The sequence below is a fragment of the Filicampus tigris genome, chromosome 1 (genome assembly GCF_054856515.1).
Source record: "Filicampus tigris isolate MCC_2025a chromosome 1, RoL_Ftig_1.0, whole genome shotgun sequence".
NCBI lineage: Eukaryota > Metazoa > Chordata > Actinopteri > Syngnathiformes > Syngnathidae > Filicampus > Filicampus tigris.
In genome coordinates this window covers 9,806,790-9,820,270 of record NC_141217.1, presented here as the reverse complement: position 1 = coordinate 9,820,270, position 13,481 = coordinate 9,806,790, and the positions used below count along the sequence as shown (strand labels likewise).

The 13,481-nt window shown below is 40.2% G+C and overlaps 1 protein-coding gene across 1 annotated transcript in view; it reads left to right on the top strand.

The window, feature by feature from the left end:
- cntn3a.2 (contactin 3a, tandem duplicate 2) overlaps positions 1 to 13,481 on the top strand; it is an 85,457-nt gene that overhangs the window by 19,128 nt on the left and 52,848 nt on the right. Inside the window, exons 4-7 of the mRNA XM_086051346.1 lie at positions 8,624 to 8,799; positions 12,221 to 12,316; positions 12,395 to 12,598; positions 13,185 to 13,287. Of these exons, the coding sequence (XP_085907472.1) occupies positions 8,624 to 8,799; positions 12,221 to 12,316; positions 12,395 to 12,598; positions 13,185 to 13,287 (579 nt within the window). The remainder of the gene's footprint in view (positions 1 to 8,623; positions 8,800 to 12,220; positions 12,317 to 12,394; positions 12,599 to 13,184; positions 13,288 to 13,481) is intronic.

Genomic DNA, 13,481 nt, shown 5'->3' with positions numbered 1-13,481 from the left:
TGCGCATGCTCAACCGCAAGGAATGCTGGTATTTGTCGTACAGGAAGTGATTGTATGCGGAAGTGCCTTGTATGCAAAAGCACACGTTTGGAGCGAGAGGCAAACCGGCTGTTTCCTTCCTGCGGTGGGTGACATGAATATCAAGTGTTTTACTGACAGGTGAAAGTAACAAGCGGAAATGACGTCTATATGAGTCATGACTCCGTGTGTCGCCGTATTTAGTGGGTTATTCAAATGCCGGAGCAACTCTGTCCACTCAATCATGTAAACGGGTTATGGAGAATGTTTCATAATTCGGAAGTTTGACCTTAAACCGAATATTGACTGCATGTAAACATAGTCACTATGGTGCTGGGGACAAAATGGTGGAGGAGGCACAGGCGTAAGTCGCATACGTCGTAATTCGAGGACTTCCTGTACATATATATGCATAAATAGATGTGACGGGCCACACCTGTGTGTGGCAATTTGCAGCCCCACGTTGCTGTCGCTTCAACACACCATGGACACTCAGGTGGATTTTAGATGGTTTCTTTATTGCAACACTGCAACACAGTATGGTGGGAGCAATGATGAAGTCGCATTCAGTCTGATAGTCATCACTGTCACCATCACACACACACACACACACACGTCGTGTCTTTGTAAGACGTTGCCGTACACTTCAATCAGACACTTATAGTTTATTTTCCCAAGCCAAGCGGGTTGTTGACCCCTTTATTAGACCAATTAGTCCTAACGACCTTCGCTTTAAGACAATGGATAGCTCTGAAATGATTACTGTAAATCTGGCATCCCTGCTTGAATTAATTTTTTTTCTTTTTTTTTTTTTTAGAATGAAAGGCATATTACAACAGCAGTAAAGTCCTTTTTTTCAAGAACAGAAGGCGTATTGTTTTAAGATTAGTCTAATTTTATAGACAATAAAGTTGTCTTTTTCAAAATTAACAGTATAATCATTTTACAAGACAAAAATTCCATACATTCATTACATATAGTGTAAATTCACTCGTCAAAATAGTCTGCTTCCGTCGTGAAAGTTTGTCTGATAACATACAGTAATCCTTTGTACTTGTAAGGATTAAGACTTTCAGAAAAACTACATCTTTAATGTCAAAACAATATGTTTCCTCTAAAAATAGGAATTTGCTATCATAATTAAGTCAAGACTTTTTTCCTCGAAAATATGTGACTTTTAAATTCCTGAGGCATTTAGGGGTAGACATGGTAGTGATAAATTCATGTTAGGATTATGAGGGGTCCTTAAAAAATTCTCCCCTGTAAGGGATCCCTGCACCCAACCTGCTTGAGAACCACTGTGCTGGACTATAAACGTCACCTACGCTTTGTGTTGAATTACTGCAGCACGGATGAGCTGAATGATATCGGAGCGCATTATGTAGGCTCATTACTTCTCACTGTGTGCCCAAGACCAGGTATCTCCATGTCGTGATTAAAGGTGAATGGAGCACGTTTCGACGTGGAGTCTTGTCAAACTGGCTGTGTAGGATTCTGCATGCCCTCAGCACCTCTCCACTTCTTCTCTTGAAGTGTAAATGGTTTCCTATTGCTCCGTCGCCCCGCTTAGCTTTTTTTCCTCTCCCTTTCCATCTGATAGTCCTGTCACTCAGGCAACAAGATGAAGTTTCCACAATAGGAACACTGCAGTAGCAAACCTCTTTTGGAAAGAAAAAACAAATTACACAAAGAGGTGTCTTTGCACTAGGTCTCAAAGTTGTTCAAGATTTCTTCATTAATATAAAGGAACTCAATTGATCTCAGAATGACCCTGAATTTGATACTCAACAGTACAATTCACGTCAATGATGTTAATTAGTGCTTCTGCCCGCAATTGAAAGATAAATTCAGTAAAGTTTATTTCATTATCTTAAATTTAATTGCAGTGTTAGCGTTCAAAATGTGCCAGTGCCTCATTTTGTTGAACACTACATTACTGTATTTTAATGCTGGATCATGATCGTGGTACTTTGATTATTTTTTTTTTTTTAAGGTTTACTTGGTGTAACGCATTTTGAGAACCACTCCTTTAAACATTTTGAAATGTAACACATAGAATAATTAGGTATAAAAATCTTATAGTGAAAGGGAGTAGAATTTTCATTGACTATTAAACACTTTAGTTAGACAATAAAACTACCGTATTTTCCGGACTATAAGCCGCACCTAAATGCTGTCTTGGTTAAGTCGCACCCGATCTAATTTTTAAAAGATAATGAAAAAAATACCTTTATATAAGCTGTTAAGTTAAAAATTTAGATGCATTTACAGAACAATTTTGAACTGTAAATATACATGTACAGTATGTAACTGAACAGATTCTTTGCTAACAGTGCCTCTTAACACGGCAGCAACTTTGCTGAATAGGGAAAACTACCAAGAGAAAATAAACAGTACTTATCTTCATTTCACTGCCCGCTGCCGCCTCCAGTTTGTCAGGTAACGTCCACTCTTTATTGCTCTTCTTCCCTATACCACCTAATTCATAACCTAGTGCATAGCGCCCTCGCCTGTTGAACTCCTCCACCTGCAGTCACATCCTGTTAATGGCAATTGTATTGTACTGTATTGTATTGTAATTCCAATTAGACCGCCCCTAAAGGTGGAAGAAAAATCCACAGAATAGCCACACATTTATATAAGCCGCATGCTTCAAAACCTAGGAAAAAAGCAGCGGTTTATAGTACGGAAAATACGGTAATAATAAAAGCTTTGTGGAAGCCAATGGGCACCTTCTAAAATGGTTTAATCTCCATAAATGATCCATAAAGTTCCATGCCCCTCCATGCTGCCCAGCGGCAGAACTTTAAAACTGCTTATTTGCTGTTTAGCATATGAATGTTGAGAGATTGGCTGGCAACCAATTCAGGGTGTCCCCTGCCTACTGCCCGAAGACAGCTGGGATAGGCTCCAGCACGCCCCGCGACCCTTGTGAGAATAAGCGGTATCGATAATGGATGGATGGATAAATGGGCGGCAATTGGGGTTAATGCCTGCACTAACTCTCGATCGCCGCTAAGGGGCACCACTCCCGCTTTGGGTTGATTCTTTGGACAAAACGGACGAAAAAGTCCTTTTAATTCAGTCTTAATATATGAAGGCGCTACATTAAAAATATGTAAATCCGATTTGCCAGATCAGTGATTTTAACTTTGACTCAAACACACACAATTCACACTAGATTTCTGTATATGACAATGATTTATTTTCTACAGCTACTGAAATCTAATCGATACACACTACAATGTTCAGAAACGGAAATACAAACACAATAAAGAAATCCTATACTAAGGCAAGTCTAAATAAATGAAGAAAAACTGATATCAAAGGTTTGTGAGGAAAGGGGCATTGGGGACGGGACGATGTGTGTGTGCGTGTGTGTGTGGGGGTGGGGGGGGTGTTGTGCATGCGTGCGGGTGTGCGTGCGTGCATATGTAATGAGCGGTGAGCAAGTGTACCTGGTTAAGGTTAGCTGACTTATGCCAAGCTCTGCTGATGCCCAATTTAATTATGCACCAACGGCATGCCCTGTGGGAATTGCAAGCTGCAACAGGTGTACAGGTGTTGGTTGTCGTCACTCACACAGGAAGGGGGAGGAAGCATTGCCGCGGAGAGTGACGTCACAGGGGAGCAAGAAGAAGACGAAAAAGTCGAATCCAAAAATGGAAAAAAAAAATTCAACCATGGAAAATTGATCGCAACGGCCACAGAGGTTCTGCGATCAGCACGCGGCATGGTTCGGACCAGGTGGGGCTACCCGTTCAGGCGCACAGACACTGGTCGTGAGGGCACGTCGGCTATTTGCCGGACGCACGCTGTGATCCCTGTTTTGAGGGAAGTGGTGCACCTTCTGGGGATGCGGCCGGGCTGTTCTGCCTAGCTGGTGGGGCTAGAACCGTGATCGGACCAACAAAAAATTGAAGGTCCCCACGTCTGCCGTAGTTGGTCGGTGGGCAACTCAAAAATAACAAGAAGGAGCAAATGTTCTCAGCCACCCTCTGATGTATCAGAGGGTGGCTGGTGACAGAGGAGAGTTAGTTAGCCACGCCAAAAAAGGGTAAAGTGCCCATCCTTGTTTGTTACTATATATTATTTTGGATGGTATTATTTTTTATTATCATTTTCATTAATTGGGCATTGTATTACTGTACATGAGAATCTATGTTAGTGTTTCCGTTTTAAGTGTTAATACAAATATTAACTAGTTTTAATATACTGTTTAAAATACTGAAGGTTATTCCAACCCCACCAACCCAATCACACCGCCCCCGACCACAAACACTCCAATTTTGGATCAAATGCCCTTAGCATTTACCTCTGTTGCCTAATGAGTGAGCCGGCTCTCTCACCCTTTGTGGACTGGGGTCCTAGGGTTAATCTAAATGCACACAAAACACAGCATCCTCGACAGTAGGCACCCATTGACATTTAATGGTTTGGATTTATTCCCTAAGAATTTCATTGTTATCTATCTATCTATCTATCTATCTATCTATCTATCTATCTATCTATCTATCTATCTATCTATCTATCTATCTATCTATCTATCTATCTATCTATCTATCTATCTATCTATCTATCTATCTATCTATCTATCTATCTATCTATCCATCTATCTATCTATCTATCTATCTATCGGCTTAGACTTGAAAGCTTTTGGAAAGTTTGCCATTATGTACTACACATCTTTCATTTCCACTTTAAAGGTGGTAAAATAGAGTAAAGTTGCAAAGAGATGTTATTTTACCGAGGGAAGATTTTTGAATATGGTCTGCCCTTGAATTTATCCGTAATTTGTTTTAAATAGAATCAAAGAGAGATGCATGGCTGTAGTAGTAGAGATATTCTTTGAATTTTATTTTTCAAGGAAGTAGCTAAATTATTTTTTTAAGTTAGTTGAAATTGGTTTAAGTGTCACTTCTAGCTCAGTTTTCACTTGTTGTATTATATTTGTACCTTACGACACAGTGTGAAAGAGATGCAGTGGAATGTTAACAGTAGTGTAAAAGCTGTTTCTGTATGATCACATGTATGTCTCATACCAAATGCAATTTTTTGGTCAAAGGTGGAATAATGTCGCATTATGTAAATCTAATGTGACAGTGAAGAGGTGACTGACTACATGTGATATTGATGATAATGTCTAGAATGTCTTTTAAAACCTTTGTGTTCTGTTCCCCTTTAAATAGCAGAGGACAGCTCTGTGTATGATACGCTAAGATTAAATTTTAATGGTCCCTATGGGGAAACAGAGATTGTTGCCTCAGCAGGCAGTGATAGTTGAAAGACACTGTGGATTAAAATTGATAGAAAGCGAATATAACCGCATGGCTACTGTGTAAATAAAACATATCTGCTATGGTTTTACATAAATTAACTAGAGGTGCAAACCTTTTGGCCTAAATGAGACATATCTCCATTGAATGGACTTGGTTTAACAGGAAAAAGTAGTAAAGAATGTCTTGTAATGTGACTTTAAAAGAAAAATGGGTATTTTCGAATAAGGAGAATAGTGTCTCTGAAGTTGCCATGGCAACCCCGGATCATCTTTATTAATGGTCTCTAAAGGTGCTATAAAGGCGAACTATCACCAAATAGGAAGATATTTTGCAGGGCAGAAAAAGACCCTGCGAGGCAGGTGGTCCTCTTGAGAGGCTCATGATCAATTAGGGAGGACTACTGCACTCAACAATCATACATTTTATCATACTTTGAATTAGGGCTGTCACTATGGAATAGTTTTAGAATCGATTAATGGAATAATCATCTAAAATTGGATTTTGAATTAAAGTGTATTACAAAACTATTTTTACACGATTACTGTTTATTAACCAATTCTAGTTGTTTATTTGTTATTGTTTAATGATTAAAAAAACAACTAAATAACAAATAATCAATGTCGCACAAGAAGGATTGATGTTGTACTCACCAACCTTTTTGTTCTGATTTGGTTACTGGTTTGGTCATTGTTTTCAGAAGTAATAGTTGATGTTTGTAAATGTCTTATTTTGATTAAACACAAAAATCAATCGGTCTGCTTTCATGAACAAGTGTATAAATTAGAGAATAATTACTCTTAAGAGGCTGAAATCAGAATATGTGGGCAATTTTAAGATAAACAATGGCTCTAAATGAATACTGGATAATCAAAATAGTGGTCGATTAATTTGATGATCAATTAGTTGTCAATTAATTGATTATGTTATTATTCAGATGACTTTTGTTGGTGTTTAGCATGTACCAGTACACTTGTTAACGTCTGTCCATGTCTTTTCCTTAAGTCATTCCAATATGTGGGAATAACAATGAGAGTTCGGTTGCTCAGTATAGCGTGGAATAAATTCTATTTCACAGCGAAAGTGGAGAACCCTGGAGCATTTTTAATGCTTTACAAAAACCTTTTACTATTGCATAATTTATTTATAGTATTGGGATGCCCATCAATTATTACTGACAACAGCAATAAAGTTGAAAAGAATAAAGTCCTTATTCTACCAGCATCAACATATACAGTTACTTGATCTTGGAATCAGACTTTTACCTTTATGTTTGTGTGGGATTTATAGCATTCAATTCACTGCAGTTTTTTCAAGTTTTATTCCAAATAAAGTATGACATAATTATTGTAATAGTAAGGTACACCTATTGTTAAAAAAAAGCATGAATAATGTATCATTTTTTTCAAAAACATTAAATGTTCTTGAAATGGCAACACAGAATAGTGGTTGGCATGCCTCACAACCCAAAAATTATTGGTTCACATCTCTTCCGTTGGGGCATTTGGATGTTCTCCTTGTGCGTGTGTAGTTTTTCTTCCTACCACGTTCGAAAAACAAGCATGCAAGGTTCGAAAACTGCATTGACAATAGAATGGGAGTGTGAATGATTGTCTATATCAGAGCTGGGCAATTGACCCTTTCTTGCCGGTTCGTCCTCCGTCCACGACCTGGGCACCCTTCCGGCCTTGTCCCTCCGTACATATTCATATAAATGATCGACCCCCGACCCCGCCCTTTTGAAATAGTTCCGTCTTTACGTCCACCCCCAGCCACCAAAAAAAAAAAAAAAAAGTGTCTGTTCATGACATGACGCGCCGCGGGAGAGATGCAGCTAACGGCAGCGTTTATTTAAAGCTCATTAGCTGGCTAATTTACTATTCAAACCCGGCGTGGACACGCTTCAAACATGCGTCAAACGTGCCACTAGTAGTTACCCAACTGCGCGTACTTAATTCCATTGGGATCCCCGGCGTGTACGAAAGCGGTGAACTGCACACGTTTAATCTGCACAGAGGGGAGTGTCGACCACCTGATTGCGATGTCGACACTTGTTTGCCAGTCGTCGTCTTCTACCAAGCAAAAGCTCTCCCTCTCCGATGTGTGCGAATGAAGCGGCTGCGCCATTCAGGTTTCAAATTTCCCGCGGTCAAACGCCAGCACTCTTTCTTCTCCTTCCTTTTCTTCTCCCCTGCGTGCAGACCGAACATGTGCAGTGCACAGTGTTCCCGCCGGGGCTCCCAATGCAAGTGTAACATATGATTGGGTTGCCAATTGATATTTTCATTTTCGTATGTTAATTTTGGGATTGCATATGTTATTTTGTATTTATTATTTTTCTAACATGCTGCAATATTGTGTTGTATGTATTTATTTTTTAAGTATTTGTTCCTTTTGGGGTTGGTTTGCTACGGCACATTTCCGGAGCAAAGAAGAAAGAGAGAGAGGTGAATTAGAGCGAGGTTGTTCAACTTCAACGGAGACGCATGGAAACACTGCCCTGCTGTGTCGGTTGTTTAAGTAAGGAAGACGCCAGAAGAAGTGCATGAACTCGACCTTGATGAAATCGACATGCTCACATCATACGGGAACGCATCACTGCGGCAAAGAAAATGTGTTAGAGTTTCATTCCAAGTCGGGGGGTGTCGCTTCAAAAAGTTAGAGTTTCATTCCAAGTCAGGGGGTGTCGCTTCAAAAAGACAGCGACAACAATAGGTATCATGCCTGCTACAACAAAGGGACCTAGATGATTAGACGATGCACTTAATTGTATTGCAAAAACGATCTGGAAGGTGGCGGCAAAGGTAGTACGTGTATGTGTGTGTAGCTTCTTTCCATACACATACGTGACATAACACCCACGTCAGGGTCTACCCTACCTATCTCCCAAAAATCAACTGGAAATTAGGCTCCAGCTCACATTAGGGTAAGCGTTCCTGAAAATGGATGGATCTGTGGATTTTCTGTTAATTTCACTGTACATTTTGACATTGTCATGGCCACAATACTCCTGAAATGGTCAATGACATTTATTGACACATTGCATATAATAAAGGCTGCAAATATGAGGTCACGCAAAAGTAAGCTCAAAGCTCAAAAGTAGTCTCCGAAGTTGTCACGTTTGTTGTTTGCTTAAAGAGAAGCATTGAAGCTGCGCTTGTAGAATTCTTGACAATAACCTAACCTTTCAGACTGTGCATTTCATCCTGAGCGTTTGTGGATATTTAGGGTATATTATTCATACCCAACTTCAATTATAGCATCCTGCTTGGTTGTAAGAAATGGATGGTGCATTTGGCCAGGGACTGATGGTGTCTTTAACCCCACAGATGGTCCCTGAATGGGACTTTCATAAATCTGAGCCTGGATCGACGGCGGCATCTGTCAGGGGGCAACCTCATTATAAGCGGCCTGGACCGCTACCAGGATGTAGGCGTCTACCAGTGTATGGCCTACAACACTGCAGGAGCAATCCTCAGCAGGAGAGCACATCTCAAGTTTGCCTGTAAGTCACTCCCTGTCACTTTGTGTCACTCGTCAGTCACAGGTGGCGTGGGCATCGCACCCAGTCAGCAAATAATGCAGAGGCACACGCAGCAATTACTTGCAATATTTATTAGACTGCCACCGCCGTAGTGTGAAGCTGCATTAAATGTTAAAAGTGTGTGAGGGGGGCTTGAGTGTGAAGACCTCTGACTCATCAGTTTAAGCTTCACGACTAGGAAACAACCCCAATGACTTGTTTACTGAATCCAAAGTGTGTTATGATATTGGGTAGTCTGGGACAAAGTGAAGCATGAAAAAGTGTTTCTTTTTGAAAAAGCTATACGGTTGTTCTACAAAAGATGCAGTATAATCCTCTTTTTCACACAATGCCGATGTGTGACAATGAAAGGAAACAACTGTTAAAAAAAGGATGTTTACCACTCATTAAGGACTCTTCTCATGCAGATCACCTACGCTTCAAGCCATATAGCCACGCACCATTGGTTTCAATCAGCAAGCTTTTAACACATCCACTGCAGAGTTATGGTCTGATTTGTTGAAAATGTGATTTGTTGAAAACATGAAAAATAGATGTAAATGGTACAGCCCTCACTGCAGAAACAATATTGCCGTTAGAACTTCTTAAAATTCACTGTTGGGGCCACTGAAGAGAGCCTTAACTGTTTTTCAATGCAAATATAGTGTGTTGCTACCATTAATCCACTGCTGCGAGCGTCAAGGATTATACAAAGCATACTGTATAAATTCCATGTGATGTTCACAGACATTAGAAGTAATGGTTGTTTAAGTAAACCAAATGATTCAAAATTAAACGATCTCTCATTAGAAACCAAACCTGGCATATTTGCATACCTGCATTTACTTGGTATTTTTAGTGCGTAAAAGGAAGTTAGGTTGCTAATGAAGTTGAGGGTTGTTTTCATGGTTGTTTCAAACTTTCAGACTTCCAATATGCCTGAAATGTTACTTTAATCACAGGATTAGGCTGACAAAATACAGTGAGAATTGAATAAAATCTGCATAATTACTTATTTTTATTGAGACATGTCTGTGTAGATTCTCAGACATCCAGGTTATAGTAATTTGTAAAGGTTGAATCAAATCAAAAGGACTGTTCTTGTTTGTGGAAGACGTTTCGCCCTTTGATTCAAAAGCTTCTTCGGGTCCAATTTTTAAGTGTGCAAGTTGTTTTTGTCTGGCATAGCTGGTGAATAACCATCCTGCTTATCAACTGGTTGTTCATCTGACTGGTGGCAAAACAGCTCGTTAAGTGGCCACTCTTCCAGTGGAATGAAACAATCTTCGGGGGAGGGATGTCAGCACATTGTTATAATCTGTCAAAAGGTGATGGCGCGAACCTCCTCCCACCAGAGACATACTGCAAATATGCAGGGAGAAAAATATGAATTAAGAAGCCTTTTTGGTTGAAGTTGAAACGTCTCCAGCAAACAAAAAGATTACGTTTGCCTCGATTTAACCCTGGTAAATTTGACAGTTCTTAGATAATGACCATGCATTAGTTGTTAGCTGTAAAAGGTCCTGGCTTATGTGTGATCCATATCATTGTCATTATATTGAAGCTACTACATTATAGAGTCAAATATTCGATATACCAAGTCTTCAGTGCAATTTTCACTAACAAACAAATGAGCCGTGGTTGTAGACTGACTACCTTCCAACATGCCTGAAAGATTCAATTGAATTACACTATGACAATTTTTTTTTTTTACTTCTGAAATATTATGAACTGTGTGGCAGTATTGTGAAATTTAGATTTTTAAAATAATATTTAGAAGTAGAAAACCCTTAAAGGGGAGGTCACCCCTAATAAAATCTTTACAGTAATATGTGCCCCTACGGAAGAGACATTCTGATTAATATTGCATTCGTGGAATATGACTTAAGCAGCAAAATCCACCCATTTTTAGCCATTTCAGGGGGCAGCCGTTGTGTCACTTGCTGTCAACTGAAAATGACATTACAGTCATTTGAGCTCATGGCTCAGGTAACACCCAATCAATGCTTACCTGTTTTCTGAAGTTGAGCCATGATTGGTCGTTACCTGATCACTGAGCAACCGTGATGCCATTTTCAGTCGACAGCAAGTGACAAAATGGCCGCCCCCCGAGATGGACAAAAACAGGTGTATTTCACTACTTAACTCATATTCCACAAACACAATAGCAATCAGAATGCCGCTTTTAGACCAGTGGGCCTGCATAGAACAAATTCTTGTAAAGAAAATTGAGGGGTTGACTTTCTCTTTAAGTCAAAATAAGAAAATTCTATCACTGATAGGAATTGGCATGCAAGGCAAGACATGCCCTATAACATAGCATAAGATGGTGATGGTGTGGTATAGTAGGCTTACGGCATTTTATGATATAATGTGTTATAGTGCCGTATAGTAGAGTATGATTTAGGCTAGCACGGCATGGTATAGTAGTATATTAACATAGGCAATTATCAGAGGTGGGCATTGCATCAGACTGATGGACCAGTACCTCAGTCCGTCACTGACGCACACCCGTTTTGCTGACGATAAACGAATGATCGGAAACTTTAAAAAATAACGGCCTAAGCACTGATACAAGTTGGTTTCAGTCCATCAGTGTAAACGTCACTAACGGCGTCCATCAATGACGGATCTCTTAATCCATCACTGACGGACGCCCGTTTTGTTGACGTTTTTTAGGGATGTTGGGGTGGGGTGACGGACTGACAGACCGACGAACTTTTTGACGGGCTAACTGACGCACTTAACTGACTGACGGACTGACCAACTGACGATCACAATATGGTTCGTCACGAGGAATGACGGGCTGAAAAATGACGGATGGGTACCCAGGCCGCTGACGGGTGATGAATGACGGACCAGTAAAATGTAGTAAAATGCCCACCTCTGGCTATTATTATGTGGCATGGTATATACATATAGTATCATATGGCATAGTGCATTGTATGACATGGTATAGTATAGCGTAGTATCATATAAAACAGTATATTATACAGCACGGTAGATTTGAGTGTTTTAGTACATGGCATGGATTAGTATAGTATGACAAAGTATAGTATCATTTGGCATGATATGGTATAGTATAGTACAATAGTAGAGTATGGTAGGGTATGGTATTGGATCGTACAGTATCGCAAATCTCCGTATTAGTTTTTGGTTACAATTTTAGGAGAGCATTTAAAGTTTTCAGTTGGAGTGAAGTCTTAAGTGTATCTATCTGTGTCACTCTGCCTCTTTCTGTGTTGCTCAGGCGTGGCTGAAGTGCAATTCCCCCAACAATCCTTTCTAATGGATTTGTGTCGGTGTGCTGCTCAAAGCTTTTACCCTGTCTCTGTTCCACTCATACACAGTCTGTATGTCAAATCCTGTCATCATGTCCCTTTTGTCTTCTCTCCCACCACAGACTTGGATCATTTCAAAGTCCACACCAGAAGCGCTGTGTCCGTTCGAGAAGGGCAAGGAGTGGTATTGCTTTGTGGAACGCCCACTTCCTCAGGAGGTTAAAAATCAAACCATCAGATGACATGAGCTCACCAAAAGTCTTGTATCATGGCCAATCTATCCCCTCCTGTCACAGATCTTACATATGCATGGGTCTTTAACGAGTACCCATACTTCGTCCAGCAAGACAATCGTCGCTTCGTCTCTCAGCAGACCGGAAACCTTTACATCGCCAAGGTGGAGCCATCCGACGTGGGCAACTACACTTGTGTCGTGATGAACAGCATCACAAAGGGCAAAGTTCATAGCTCGCCTACATCTCTCATCCTCAGGACAGATGGTGAGGAATAAAATCCTGTTGTGGTTCTATTCTTTGCCTACTTACGCTTTTTGTGCTTCTGCAGTTGTTTGGCACTTAAGTTGAATTATCAAACGCTAACGCCTTTAAATAAATAGTTGCCTGTCCCATGTAGGGCAGGAAAACAATGGCCGTCAGTTGCCTCCTTGCTCACTTTAAAAGCGCTCCCTGGGCAATTCACAGGCCCAGTTGTCTACTGGTGCACTTTCACAAAAATAGGGACTAAAGATTGGTTTTGAAATGAATTAAACATAAGCCATACATCACTGGACCATTACATTGAGTGTTCCAGTAGCTCAACCAGTTACTTTCCACTCATTGCACAGTACATGTCTTTAATTCCGTCACAAGTTTAAAATAGACACACTGTCCAGCATTCAAAATCTATTCCACTCAGATTTAAATTATTCCACTCGACATTGTTGTGCATGTTCTCAAGTGATGTTCTCCATTGTGGTCATCCATGTGTTTTTTGTTCCTGTATTGCTTTTATGGCCTATAATTCACACCATATTTCTTGTAAGTCCTGCATAATGGAAGAATGAGATCTTGCGCTTTCTCTTCATAGGAGTGATGGGTGAATACGAGCCAAAAATAGAAGTTAATTTCCCAGACAATGTACCCGCCGCAAAAGGATCAACAGTTACGCTGGAGTGTTTCGCTCTCGGGAAGTAAGCTGGATTCCTCAACGCTTGTTTTCAATCCTTTGCCATTGGATGAGAAACTAGTGGATAAAGAAAAGTTACTGTGGCAATTATATTTCTTAAAAGGTAGCATTTTAAACCTTGACGGGTCCGAAAAGTTGTGATGTATTCAGATTTATTTTGTTGACGTCTTCTGGATTCTTTCGGCTCCGTCGAGCACT